At 52.4% G+C, this 13,503-nt stretch overlaps 1 protein-coding gene across 1 annotated transcript; it reads right to left on the bottom strand.

The window, feature by feature from the left end:
- Window positions 1-350: 350 nt before the first annotated feature.
- PFICI_11366 (glutamate synthase) lies at window positions 351-7,071 on the bottom strand (the record flags this gene model as incomplete). Its single annotated transcript, XM_007839947.1, has 6 exons — window positions 351-1,649; window positions 1,704-3,151; window positions 3,314-6,679; window positions 6,732-6,772; window positions 6,833-6,886; window positions 6,947-7,071. 6 exons carry the CDS (start codon window positions 7,069-7,071, stop codon window positions 351-353), a joined length of 6,333 nt encoding a protein of 2,110 aa, XP_007838138.1.
- Between the last annotated feature and the right edge of the window lie 6,432 nt (window positions 7,072-13,503).

Genomic DNA, 13,503 nt, shown 5'->3' with positions numbered 1-13,503 from the left:
TTAATAATATATATATCTTATAAGTGATTGCATAAAAATATTTTCAACATTTTATTTTAACGGATCAATTACTCTGTGTGTTGACTTAAAATAGCAGAATTATGTACAAAACAACCAAGCAGTATTTAAATGCGGACCAAACTCATGTTTCCCCTCCATGTGCCGTGAACCGCTTCCCTTTTTGCGTGGTATCTTAAATCAAAGAATTGCAAACCGCGAGGGTATTTCTCCTTTTTTGGCATTTCCGTCACCCCATTTTCTAATGCGCGAGCTGCTTCTCATTTGATCGTTCTATTCGTAAAGACGTAACGTTACAACACACTTTTCAACTTAAACCTCTATGGGATCGTCTACGAGGCGTTGACACTGAAGATCTCCTGGGCGGTGCGCTTGACGATACCACCAGTGACGGGCAAGTTGGTGACCTTCTCAAGGTAGAGATCAACCTCGCGGGCGGCCTGACGTCCCTCGTTGATGCCCCAGACGATGAGCGACTGTCCACGACGGCAGTCACCAGCGGCAAAGATACCAGGAATGTTGGTGGCGTAGGAACCAGCAGGGGTCTTGACATTCTTGCGGGCGTCCTTCTCAATGTCATCGCCGAGAACGCGAGCCTCGGGGCCAAGGAAACCCATGGAGAGGAGGACAAGGTCGGCAGGGAAGAACTGCTTGGTGTCCTCGAGCTTCTTCATGTCCCAACCGCCGCTGGCAGACTTGGTCCACTCAACGCGAACTGTGTTGATACCCTTGACGCGGCCGCTACCGTCATCAACAAACTCCTCAGACATGATGCAGTATTCACGAGGGTCCTTGCCCATGTGCTGCTTGACCTCGGAGTGACCGTAGTCCACACGGTAGATACGGGGCCACTGAGGCCAAGGGTTGTCACGACCACGCTGTGGCGGAGGCTGAGGCAGAAGCTCAAAGTTGATGACCGACTTGGCACCGTGACGGACTGAAGTACCAATACAATCGTTTCCAGTATCACCACCACCAATGACAACAACGTGCTTGTCCTTGGCGGAGAGGTAGGCACCGTCCTGGAGCTCAGAGTCGAGCAGGGACTTGGTGTTCTTGTGCAAGAACTCCATGGCATAGTGGATACCCTCGAGATTACGTCCCTTGATGGGCAGGTCACGAGCAACAGTGGCACCGGTGGCAATGATGACAACGTCGTTCTGAGCCTTCAGGTCCAGCAGCGAGACATCCTCACCAACGGACACACCGGTCTTGAAAACGACGCCCTCGGCAGCCATGAAGTCGGTACGACGCTTGACAATACGCTTGTCAAGTTTCATGTTGGGAATACCGTACATGAGGAGACCACCGGGTCTGTCAGCACGCTCGTAGACGGTGACCAGGTGACCAGCTCGGTTGAGCTGGTCGGCGGCAGCCAGACCAGCGGGACCGGAACCAATAACGGCGACAGTCTTGCCAGTGCGTACCTTGGGCGGGCGAGGGACCATCCAACCCATTTCGAAACCGCGGTCGATGATGGCACACTCAATGGACTTGATACCCACGGGGTCCTCGTTGATGCCCAGAACACAGGCACCCTCGCAAGGAGCAGGGCAAACACGACCGGTGAACTCGGGGAAGTTGTTGGTCATCAGCAGGCGGTTGAGAGCATCCTGCCACTGGTTTTGGAACTAATCATTGGGTCAGTCATATCGGTCTAGCAAAAGAGGATCAGAAAAACTTACCACTAGCTCGTTCCACTTGGGAATAATGTTGGAGATGGGGCATCCAGTCTCGGACTGACAGAAGGGAACACCACAGTCCATGCAACGGGCCGACTGGTACTTGAGCTCGTCCTCATCAAGACGAGTAGACAACTCCTGCCAATCCTTGGTACGTGTCTTGGCGCTTCGGTACTTCTCGGATCGTCGCTGGTACTTCATGAAACCCTTGGTCTTGTCTAGGACGAGGGCGCGCTTCTTCTCAGCTGCGTTGTCACCAACAGCCTCCTCCATGTCCTGGAGCTTGGCTCCCTTCTCTTCCTTCTTGGGCTTGACGCCAGGCAGGACAGGAAGGTTGAACTCGGCACGCTTGGCCTCGGCAGCCTTGGCAGCCTCCTCCTCGAGGATGCGCTTGTAGTCGACGGGTAGGACCTTGACGAAGCGAGGCAGAGCCCGGTTAAAGTCGACCAGGATGCGAGCAGCCAGCTCGGATCCAGTGTAGTGGTGGTGGTCCTCGATCAAGCCACGCAGGAATGCGATTTCGGTAGGGTCATCAATGCCAGATGCCTCAACCATCTCCATGTTGAGCTTGGATTCGAAATCGCCGTTGATATCGAGAACGTATGCGATACCTCCGGACATACCGGCAGCAAAGTTGCGACCGGTGCTTCCGAGAATGACCACACGACCACCAGTCATGTACTCACAACCGTGGTCACCAACACCTTCAACAACGGCAGTGGCGCCGGAGTTACGGACAGCGAAACGCTCGGCAGCAACACCGCGGAAGAAGCAAGTACCAGTGGTAGCACCGTACAAACAGACGTTTCCGATCAGAATGTTCTCCTCGGCCTTGAAAACGGCGTTTCGAGGTGGGTACACGATCAGTCGACCACCAGACAGACCCTTGCCGACGTAGTCGTTGGCATCACCCTCCAGCTCGAGAGTTACACCAGGTGCTAGGAATGCACCGAAGGACTGACCGGCGGATCCCTTGATGTTGACGTGAACAGTGTCCAGGGGCAGACCGGCCTCACCATACCTCTTGGAGATGTGGTAAGACAGGGATGTACCCATGGCACGGTCAGTGTTAACAACGTCACACTCGATTCTGCTGGGCAAGCCCTTATCAAGCGTCAGCTCAGCCTCCGAGATAAGCTTGTTGTCCAATCGGACGTAGAGACGGTGGTCCTGCTTGCGGACATTGAAAGTGGCGACACCAGGTCGGAGCTTGTGAGCAGGAGTCAAGATGAGCGAAAGATCAATGTTCGCAGTCTTGTTGGTGCGGAGGTCGTCCCGGACCTTGAGCGCCTCGACATGGCCTACCATCTCGTTGATGGTGCGGAAACCGAGCTGCGCCATGATGGCTCTCAGCTCGTTGGCCACGTAGTAGAAGAAGTTGATGACGTGCTCAGGTGTTCCGGTGAACTTCTTGCGAAGTTCAGGGTCCTGTGTCGCTATGCCGACGGGGCCTACTCAGGTTAGCTTCTCAGTGTTCTCATGATTGTGTAGGAATTTCCACCAAGTAGGCAGGTATTTCCCGAGACAAAGTTATGGGATCGGGAAATCTCGAAGATAGACTCTTCAAGGAAAACATGAAAAAGGTAAGGACGCCACAGATTTCGACTACTTACATGTATTCAAGTGACACTTGCGCATCATGATACAACCCATGGCGATCAGGGGAGTGGTAGCGAAACCCCACTCCTCGGCACCGAGCAGACAAGCAATGGCGACATCACGACCAGTGCGGAGCTGACCGTCAGTCTGCACAACCACACGGCCACGGAGATCGTTGAGGACAAGAGTCTGGTGGGTCTCTGCCAGACCAAGTTCCCAAGGAAGACCGGCATACTTGATACCAGTCCATCGCGAGGCACCAGTACCACCATCGTGACCAGAAATCAGAATGTGGTCAGCCTTCGCCTTGGCGACACCGGAGGCGACAATACCAACACCGGTCTCGGAGACGAGCTTGACAGAGACACGAGATCTGGGGTTGGAGCACTTCAGATCGTAGATCAGCTGCTTCAAATCCTCAATAGAGTAGATATCGTGGTGAGGTGGCGGCGAAATGAGACCGACACCAGGGGTCGAGTGACGAGTCCGGGCAATGGACTTGGAAACCTTGTGGCCGGGCAGCTCACCACCCTCACCAGGCTTGGCACCCTGAGCCATCTTGATCTGGAGCTCATCAGAATCGGCCAAGTAGGCAGAGGTGACACCGAAACGTCCAGAAGCAATCTGCTTGATGGCAGATCGCATGGTGTCACCGTTGGCCATGACTTGAGATCGCTCAGGGTCTTCACCACCTTCACCGGTGTTGGACTTTCCTCCGAGTCTGTTCATGGCTACAGCGAGGGTAGAGTGAGACTCCATGGAGATGGAACCGTAGGACATGGCACCAGTACAGAAACGGCGGACAATCTCGGTCCAGGGTTCAACCTGATCGATGGGAATGGGGGTGTACTCGTCAAACTTGAAGTCGAGCATTCCACGGAGCGTACAAGCCTTGATTTGCTCATACTCTGAGCGCGAGTATGCCTCGTACGACTTGTCGTTCTTGCTGCGGACGGCGTCCTGGATGTTGGCAATGGATGTGGGGTCGTTGATGTGAGCCTCGCCACCATCTCTCCAGTGGTACTCGCCAGACTCGGGAAGTCCGGTGACGCCAACAGTGTAACGCGAAGGGAAACCACGCTCGTGGAAACGGAAAGCGTCTTCGGCGATGATCTCAAAGGTGGCACCCTTGATACGAGAGGCGGTGCCACGGAAAGATTTCTCGACAACATCGTCATCAAGACCCAGAGCCTCAAAGATCTGAGCACCCTTGTAACTGGCGAGAGTGGAGATACCCATCTTGGACATGACCTTGAGGATACCACCATCGCAAGAGTGCTTGTAGTTGGCAATGAGAGAATCATCAGAGAGCTTCTTGCGGATAAGGCCCTCACGGTTCAGCTTGATGATACACTCCATGGCGAGGTAAGGGTTGATGGCATCAGCACCGTAGCCAAGAAGCACGCACATGTGGTGAACTTCACGAGCTTCGGCAGTCTCGAGGACAATTGCAGCCAATGATCGCCACTTGTTGTTAACCAAGTGGTGGTGAACCATACCCGAGGCCAAAAGCGTAGAGACGGCCACGCGGTCGGCCGAGGTCTTGCGGTCAGACAGCACAATGATACGGTCACGGGCCTCGATGGCTGCAGTGGTCTCGTTGCAAATGTAGTCGAGGTGCTTGAGGTAGCCGGCAACTCCCTCGCTCTTGGGGAAGGTCAGGTCAATAGTCTTGACGGTCCATCCGGGGTGGGCCTTGGACATGTTCATCAAAGAGTTGAACTCGGGAATTGAGAGGATAGGGCTGGGAAGCAGCAGACGTCCACACTGGGATGCGTCCATCTCAAGCAGGTTGCCCTGAGGACCGACGTAGCAGTCGAGCGACATGACGATAGACTCTCTAATCGGGTCGATCGGAGGGTTGGTAACCTGGGCGAACAGCTGGCGGAAGTACTCATAGAGCAGACGAGGCGCCTGCGACAAACAGGCCAAGGGAGCATCGTTACCCATGGATCCCAGAGCCTCCTTTTCATCGGAAGCCATGGGAGCCAAGAGCAAACTGACCTGTTCGTGAGTGTAACCAAATGCAAGCAGCAAGGGGTCCTCCTGGAGCTTGCTGGCATCAGGCTTGGGGGCAATGTCCAATCCACTCTCGGTGGCCTGGCTCAAGACCTTGGGAAGGGTAATGAGCTCATTGTCGATCCAAGATTGGAAATCATTGCGGTTGGAAACAGCAGCCTTGAGCTCAGCGTCGTCGATCAAGCGTCCGGCCTGGGTGTCGACCAGCAGCATCTTTCCTGGCTGGAGACGTCCCTTCTGGATGACCCTCTCAGGCTCGACAGGGATGGTACCGACCTCTGATGCACAGATGATGCGGTCATCGTCCATGATGTAGTATCGGCAAGGGCGCAGACCGTTACGATCGAGGTTGGCACCGCAGAAGCGACCATCAGCGAAGGTGAACAGGGCGGGACCATCCCAGGGCTCCATCTGGCAAGCAGCCCACTCGTAGAATGCAGCCTTCTTGGGATCCATGGCAGTGTTGCCCTGCCATGCCTCTGGAACCATCAGCATCACAGCCTCGGGCAGAGAAAGGACGCCGTTGATGGTAAGCAGCTCCAGGACGTTGTCGAAAGCTGCAGAATCGGAACCACCGTCCTCGACAATGGGGTAGAGGTGCTCAAGCTCATCGCCAAAGATATCGGACTGCATGAGACCCTCGCGGGCACGCATCCAGTTCTTGTTACCACGCAGGGTGTTGATCTCACCGTTGTGGGCAGCCCATCGAAGCGGCTGCGCACGATCCCATGAGGGAAAGGTGTTGGTAGAGAAACGAGAGTGCACCAAGGCAAAGTGAGCCTGGTAGTCGGCGTTCACCAAGTCGTGATAGTATTGGTAGACCTGGACTGGTGCCAGCTGTCCCTTGTATACAATGTTTCTGTTGGACAGGGAGCAGAGGTAGAACCAGTTGTGAAGACCAATGGTGTTGGTGGCACGCTTGCGCAGCACGTACAGCTGCCTCTCGAAGAGTTTATCATCAAACTTCTCTGGGTCCGTGATTTCAGGAGCATCTCCAGAGCCGTATGCGGAGGTAAGCACCACAAAGGGCTGCAAAATGATGGGCTCGCGCGACTTTGCGGCTGGGCCAAGAAGAGTAGAGTCAACGGGGGGCTCTCGCCATCCCAGGACTCTAAGGCCCAGCGACTCGGCAATATCTTCCAATTGCCTCTTCGATTCCTGAAGGGTCTCCTCGTCGGGCTTGAAGAACAAGTTTCCGACAGCGTACTGGCCAAGAGGGGGCAGCTTAATGCCAACCTCACGCTCAAAGTTCTTGATGAAGAACTTGTGAGGAATCGAAGTCATCACACCTGCACCGTCACCATCGCGAGCGTCAGAACCCACCGCACCACGGTGGGTCATGTTGCAGAGCAGGTTTCGTGCTATTTGATCGGTCAGTAATCTTGGGTTGAGAGGGGGATCAGAGAAACTAACCATCGCTAACAATCTTGTGGCTGGGAACACCCTTGATGTGACTTTTTGAGGTCTGGTTAGTTGCTTGTTCACATCACTGTCGAGTATGTTCTGAATCTTACCAGGCGAAACCGACACCACAAGCATCCTTCTCTAGCGAAGGATCATAGAGACCCCTGTTGTCAATGTCAGCGATACCGTGTATAATATTTTTCGACCTCAAAAGTTGAACCTACTGCTTCACCGGCAGGGCACCAGCCCAAGAGCCATTGTTCTCTGTCTGGTATTCATACGGGTGGTATGTTTCGGCCTCAGATTCAAGTGATGTTTGTCTATCGTCGAATTCCTTCGGCACGCCCATGCTAGGCGAGTGAATGGGTCTTCGGGTGGGGAGGTCTTTTTATTGGGTTCGAGGTAATGGGGTATCAAGGTATCGGCGGAAAAGTGGTCCCTCGACGATGGGGGCAGCTGATGCCGCTCAAATTTTCTGGAACTGTGAAGATGAGATCAAAGGTTAGTTGCTTGCTATTGCTAGAGATGAGATTGGCCGAGGTGAAGAAGAGAGAAATATGCGACAGCAAGAATGGCAAGAGCGTGAAGGTTTCGAGTGGAATGCGGCAGGATCCGAATGTCTGGACTCGGCGGAGTTGTGACGGAAGTGGGGTGGCAGACTAGGTTGAAGGGTTCCAGTTTTTGGTGGTTGCCAGGTTCGAGGTTGCGGGTCTGGAACAAGCTGGATAGTCTTCTCTATCAACGGCGCTCTCCGTCTGAGATTGAGCCGGCAGTGTTGTTGGTGTCTGATGGGAAGGAACCGAGTCCAAGAGTTTGAGAGGGTTGGGCGGCAATCTGGTGAAAGTCGGTATATATGGAGCGTGCTGAAAATCCCTTTGGCGTCTTGTAGCGACAGTAGAATACAATGGGGGGTATCGTAGTCAAGATGGTGCAGACAGGCAGGCGAATTGACTTTTGCCATTTCTCTAGTCTGGAATTGACAAAGGCACAAAACCGCGGCGTCCTGATTAGAACAAACGGCGGCCTGATTGGTCAGACGGCGACCCATCAACGCAGGTGGTAAGATTCATCGGGCGGCCACGACTCTGAGTGATTCCAAGCAGAACAGCCGATCCCGCAGAGACGCCGCATTTCGATTCGGTTGCAGATTGAGCAGCAGTAGCAGCCGCCGCCAGTGGGTAATGATTTTTTTTTTTTTTCCGCCCAGCGTTTCTCAAGGATATGCCGTTTTCATGTGATGCAACGCAACAGGATCTAGCGTGCAGAGCTTTGGAGAAAGCTCAGCCAGCTTGCAACCACATTGGGAAATTCCCCATACAAGGCCACAATCTGGTAGGTCGAAATGCCTGACACGCTCGCGGATTCCAGTGGGCGTGGGGGAGGTATGACGACAACCAATTGCAGCCACGGTACTTGGTTCATGCGGCTAAGAGAGAACTGGGTTTTGATAGAAGCGAAGCTAGCAATGCAGCTCTGGCGTCGGCCGATTTTTGTGGTCTCTCTTAATTTTTTTTTTTGTTTCCCCATGGTGTATGCTGCCAGTGTCTGACTTGTGCCATGGCAATCGTCCCAGTCAGAACGTGCGTATGAGCACGCCGATCCACATCGCTGCTGTCGCTACTACTCAAGACTGTGCTGTCTGTCGATTTCGCTTGCCACTGGAGATTGGAATGGCATGGCATTGGAGTAGTGGGTGAAAAAAAGATTGCCAAACACTTTGAGAAATGTGCTATTCTGTCCCGCTTCTTGAGACAACACCAGATGATGTGTGTTGCCCTTGCGTAACAATTCGTGTCGCTCGAAATGGAAAGTGCAGTAGAATGTCGCACCACCACAAGGGCCGTCGAGTCACCATCCTTCTAGGGTCCTCGCCATGTCGCTCATCGATCCGCTCCAAAGGTAGTATGTGTCGATTCCGGGTGTGTATAATGTGCAAAATGCGAGAGGGGGTGCTGGGTTATGGGGGGAAGCAAGTCGTTCAGGGCAATCATTCATTACTTACAGGTAGATTTCGAAAGGACTCTCTTTTGATATACTACTTGAGGACAGCTCTAGTGGCCCACGGGGAAAGTATCACTCTCAATCAGAAAGAGAGGGAACGGAAGAGTCGTCTGGCAAAGGAAGAGAAGAAGGGTAGAAGAGATGATGAGAAACGTGGGAGAGTGGCCTTGCTTATATTCGAGGGCAAGCAGGAGGGGAACTGCACCGACTGTCTGCCCGTTTCGGGGGAAAACACTAAATCTACCTAGACTTATTCCTATGTCCGTTCCGACCATCGTCCCATACAAACTGCCATGTTACACTAGAGAGAATACATATGCCTGCCTACCTGGCCCTGAGAGCAAAAAAGTAATTAGAGGGACGTGGGAAAAAAAAAAAATAACTTGGCCACACAAAACACCGCCTGAACATGTGGCAGATCGCTACGCTACCTGTCTCTGGAGCCAGCCTGGTCCCCGCCTACCAATGTTAGCCTCCCAAATAAGTCAGAGTGGGGGAGGGGAACTCGCCGAGAGACGGACAGCAATTTGTGGGAGGCGATCAGCAATGGCCAGTCAGGATGAGTCTTTCACTCAGCCCGCCCCTGCTCAACCCCAGTCGACTAGTATCTTGCCCAAGGGAACAGGACAAAACCCACTAGCGAGCTCGGTGACGTTGACGCAGCTCTTTTGAGTCTTTAAATTGACAAATACACTATGCTGATTGGCCGACATAGGAGTATGCGCTCTCCAATTTCCTCCCCCATGCATTTGCATAGTCGAGGCAAACGAGTGAGAAAACAGCAGAGAAGAGAGAAGGGAAATATTCCCTCCCCCCACACCACCAATACGAGAGGACAAGAAACAACAACAACAACAACAATAATGAATACACAAGGGACAATCAAAGTGTGTATAATCATCTCCAAAGTGCAATTATTGAATTTTTAATACCCATAATGATCTTATTCATGACTACTCATATACACCGACTGGCAGCCGGCCGGCATTTTAATGTACGTATTTATGATTGAATATTACCTACGTACTGACAAATCAAACCTACGAGAAGCGCGACTACACTCCTACACATCCTATTCGTTCCGATTGCTCGTTTAAAAGCCCTCGTGCCCCTACGGAACACGCAGCGCTGAAATGGTATTATTGGCCAAGTCATCATTGGCTTATTACATTGTGTCTGGGTGGGGGCAGTATCCGCTCTCCTCCCAATGTCGGAGGATTATCCAACACGGAGAGACGGTATGTTTTTCCCTTGGCCTCCGGTTTGGCTGACGGGTCGTCTCTCGGCCATTTTTGTCTGCCAGCTACTAGTAGATTGCAAACTGATTTCCGCTCTCGCTGTGTTGTGCATTTGTCTAAGCGGGCGCGCAATGTGTGGACTGCTGCAGAAGTGCTTGGTGCACCGCAAAATGGGCAATCTCGGACAATTAGCAATATGTCTGTCCCATCCCATTGTTCCCCTCCTGGATGCTTGCAGTAATTGGAATAGCATACTAGAATATGCAAACCCGCCATGAAGCTCTTGCTACGTAATGCCAACCTTCTTGGGGCCTCTTCAGCTCATGCCCAGGGAAAAGTATATAGAGTTGGTTATATATGGAACATGGAAATATACTATGAATATACTGCATCAAAAGCAAAATTGTGGGACGAGTGTTGTCTGTTTGGCATGCCTCTTGCATTGCTGGTCTTTTTTTTTTTTTTTTTTTTTCGCAAGCAGCAAAGCAAGCACAAGGGTAACGTACCATTGGGAATATTGTGTGGGTGCATCCATACGTGTGTGATCCTACTGCCGCACATTTGTTTCCATCAATCGTGGGTGGTCTCAATGCCTCGGATCTCGTCCTTTGGCCTTCTCCTCCTTGGGTAGCTGCTGGCCGTGTCTGGACTCTTTTCTCTTGCTTTGCCAGGCAGCATACTATTAGCAGAGAACATAGATTCGGTTAGGTGTGTTTTTCGGGAAGGACCCCTGGCACTCCCGTCAACGGCGTTCCGACTGGGCCATAGTCGGCTCGATTAGATTGAGCCACCTTGTCTCTTTTCCCTTTTTATTCCCAACAACAACAAGAGTCCGCTGATCGGGGCCGCACACGAATACTATGTTGGACACAATAGTTCTCCAGACTGGCAATTAAAGACGGGCCAACCAAAAGACAATGATCCACGTCCTCAATACGTACGAGCAGCACCCCACACATAGACTCCATGCAAGTTTGTGCATGTGCTAGGGGTCCAAACCGTGCTCCCCAAAATGTTTCGCCTGCAAGCTGGTGAATTCCCAAGACTCTAGCAGTGGGGGGGCTGCTGGTCGTGCAATAACGTGAAGCAGCAGCCAATCAGGGCGCCCTGTTTCTGCATAGCTGACATAGGCCGATGTCGCCCTACCGAGCACTGAGCAAGCCTGTGGTTGTGCTCGCGAAGACTTGGCAGGGAAAGGCCTGCAAGCATGCTTTAGCGTCATGGTCAACAGTCTTGGCTGCCACCGCGCCCATCTTGGGGGGGAAGGCGGCGCCGCGGCAGGCGGTTGGTTTATTGGATGCTCCAGAATTATTCCTCTGGCGATCAGCTTATAGCCAGATGAGGAGAAATACATACTAGCCATACATACATACTCTAGGTGGGGAAATTGGGGACGAGTGATGGCAAGGAAACGCTGATCATGAAGTTGTCTCAAGCAGAAACTCGACTCGCGGTCTTGACACGAGTCGGCATTACTTTGGGCACGACCCCAGGAATTGATCGATCGCCTAGAGTATAGTGTATAGACCAGTGAGAATTCTTTTTTGTTTTTCATGAAACCCCCCGGAATTTTGGAGAAGGAGCTTGGGAGGAGCACGGTCTAGCCTTGGGGCCACCTCTCCATCTCTTTTTGTTATGCTACCTCGCAATTTCAGGGTTTGCCGCAGCCTTCGTTCTAGCATGTAAGCCAAGATGTGAGACCCTTGTTTCTCAAAGACCAGACCATAGTATTTGAGTTTTTGACGAAAGGACAGGCGGCCAATGGCCGAGGGGGGAAAGACCAAATTGGGGGTGGTCTGGGTGGCTGCTGTCGTCACTCACGGCATATGTAACACAAAGGACTTGTGCATCGGCGTAGGGTATATCATGCGACGGCAGCGCGCCAACGGAATGGATGGGTGGAATACAGCGCACATGGCCTCGTGACCAGGCGTGCGCCGTTCTCCTCCTCCGCAAGCAGCCTCGCATGCTGTCAGTCATAAAGAATTGTCAACTTCGGCTCGGCCAATCAGATCCAATGCATCCAAGGACGACCTTCTTATCTAGTCTTCGCCTAGAAAAAAGGCTAGACAGAGATCGCTCTGAGATATGCACAATACACTACCTAGTGTAGACTGCCGCAGATGCTAAGCATAGGTAGGCGCGCTGCTGTCTGCGGAACCGTACGAGAGTCGCATCGATATCAAAGACATCCTTTGCCGGATGCTGCAGGCTAGGAGAACTTTCCTCAAGCGGGCGGCCGGAAAGAGGACGTGGGTAGGGCTGCGATGAGTGAGCGGACGGCATTCACACCCTACCTGACCGGCCGCTACAATATGCAGTGCGTGTGTGTATGAATGTGCGTGTAGGTAGCAATCGCTAGGAGGGTGGTGAGATTGAACACCCCATTCAGATCAGGCAAAGGTGTGCTGATTTATTGGTTGCAACCGAAAAGATATCCGCGTCCATTGTTTGATGTTTTACCGGACGATTGCCATACATCGGAATTATGTGACTAGCCAATGCGACAACAGACGACAAACTCCTCAGGTTACGTCTTGGGATTGCCCAGCCCGAATTTCCCTGGCCAACGTCGTCTCGACGTGCTGCTTCCATGCTGAACTGGACTCTCAATTCGGTCCTTCGCCGATGCGACCGCGAATGAACAAATCCGACATCGGGCAAGGAAGTAGCTCTTTCTTTCCCGCTTCGTCCTCTCTGGTAGGGCGGACGGACAATAAAATGAGCGTTGATGCGTCGGATTCCGGGCTCACCACATCAGGTCATGATCGTTTCGGAGGAGCCTCGGCAGGCGGAAAGGACTATCCCGCACTCATACCATGCCCAACGGAGCTAGGGAAAAGCTTTAGAAGAAACAATGAGAAGAAAAAAATTATTCACATTGATTCCGAAATCTCCCGTCGTGCGTGGAGAGGCGAGACATCCCGAACAACGTGTCGAGGATTGATCCTAGGCTCCGCACTCTTGGCTCCTCTTGGCTCCAGTATTCTTTTTTAGGTTGGGTTTCTCGAGCCTTCAAGCCAAGCAAGCCTCTTTAAACAATTCAGTACGCAGGAGTGGGCGGCTGGCGGCAAGGCAGCAAACAATGCTTGTGCTCTTCACCGCTGCCAAATTGATCGCTTGCAACTGGTCAATCATTCCACTACTGTCGGCAGGTAGGTCATGTAATAAATGTATGACTTCAACCCAAAGATCTGCTGAAGGTCTCAAGGTGAGACAAACCTACTGTACGGAGCAAGAAGAGCACGTAGTGGTTAGGTCAACGGACCGGTCAACCGGCATACATGATGCATACTGTACGGTGGGATTGACTTTTGATCGTGTCAGGATTGTCACAGTAGTCCACGGCATTGCCGTATGCGCAACCATTGACCTGCAGACTGCATCCTGACAAATTGGCCTGGCGTCTACGGTGCTGACCGATTGCTGAAGGATGGGATGCATTATTCCGTTTGGACATACAAGGCACTTGCGCACAAAAGTAACCGCTGGGCGGAGAAGGAAAAAAAAAATTCTAGGCCCGATATCGCACAAAAGATGCA

This window comes from Pestalotiopsis fici (assembly GCF_000516985.1).
Source record: "Pestalotiopsis fici W106-1 unplaced genomic scaffold PFICI_Scf_8, whole genome shotgun sequence".
In the NCBI taxonomy this organism is placed as follows: domain Eukaryota; kingdom Fungi; phylum Ascomycota; class Sordariomycetes; order Amphisphaeriales; family Sporocadaceae; genus Pestalotiopsis; species Pestalotiopsis fici.
This window is presented reverse-complemented; position numbering and strand designations above follow the sequence as displayed.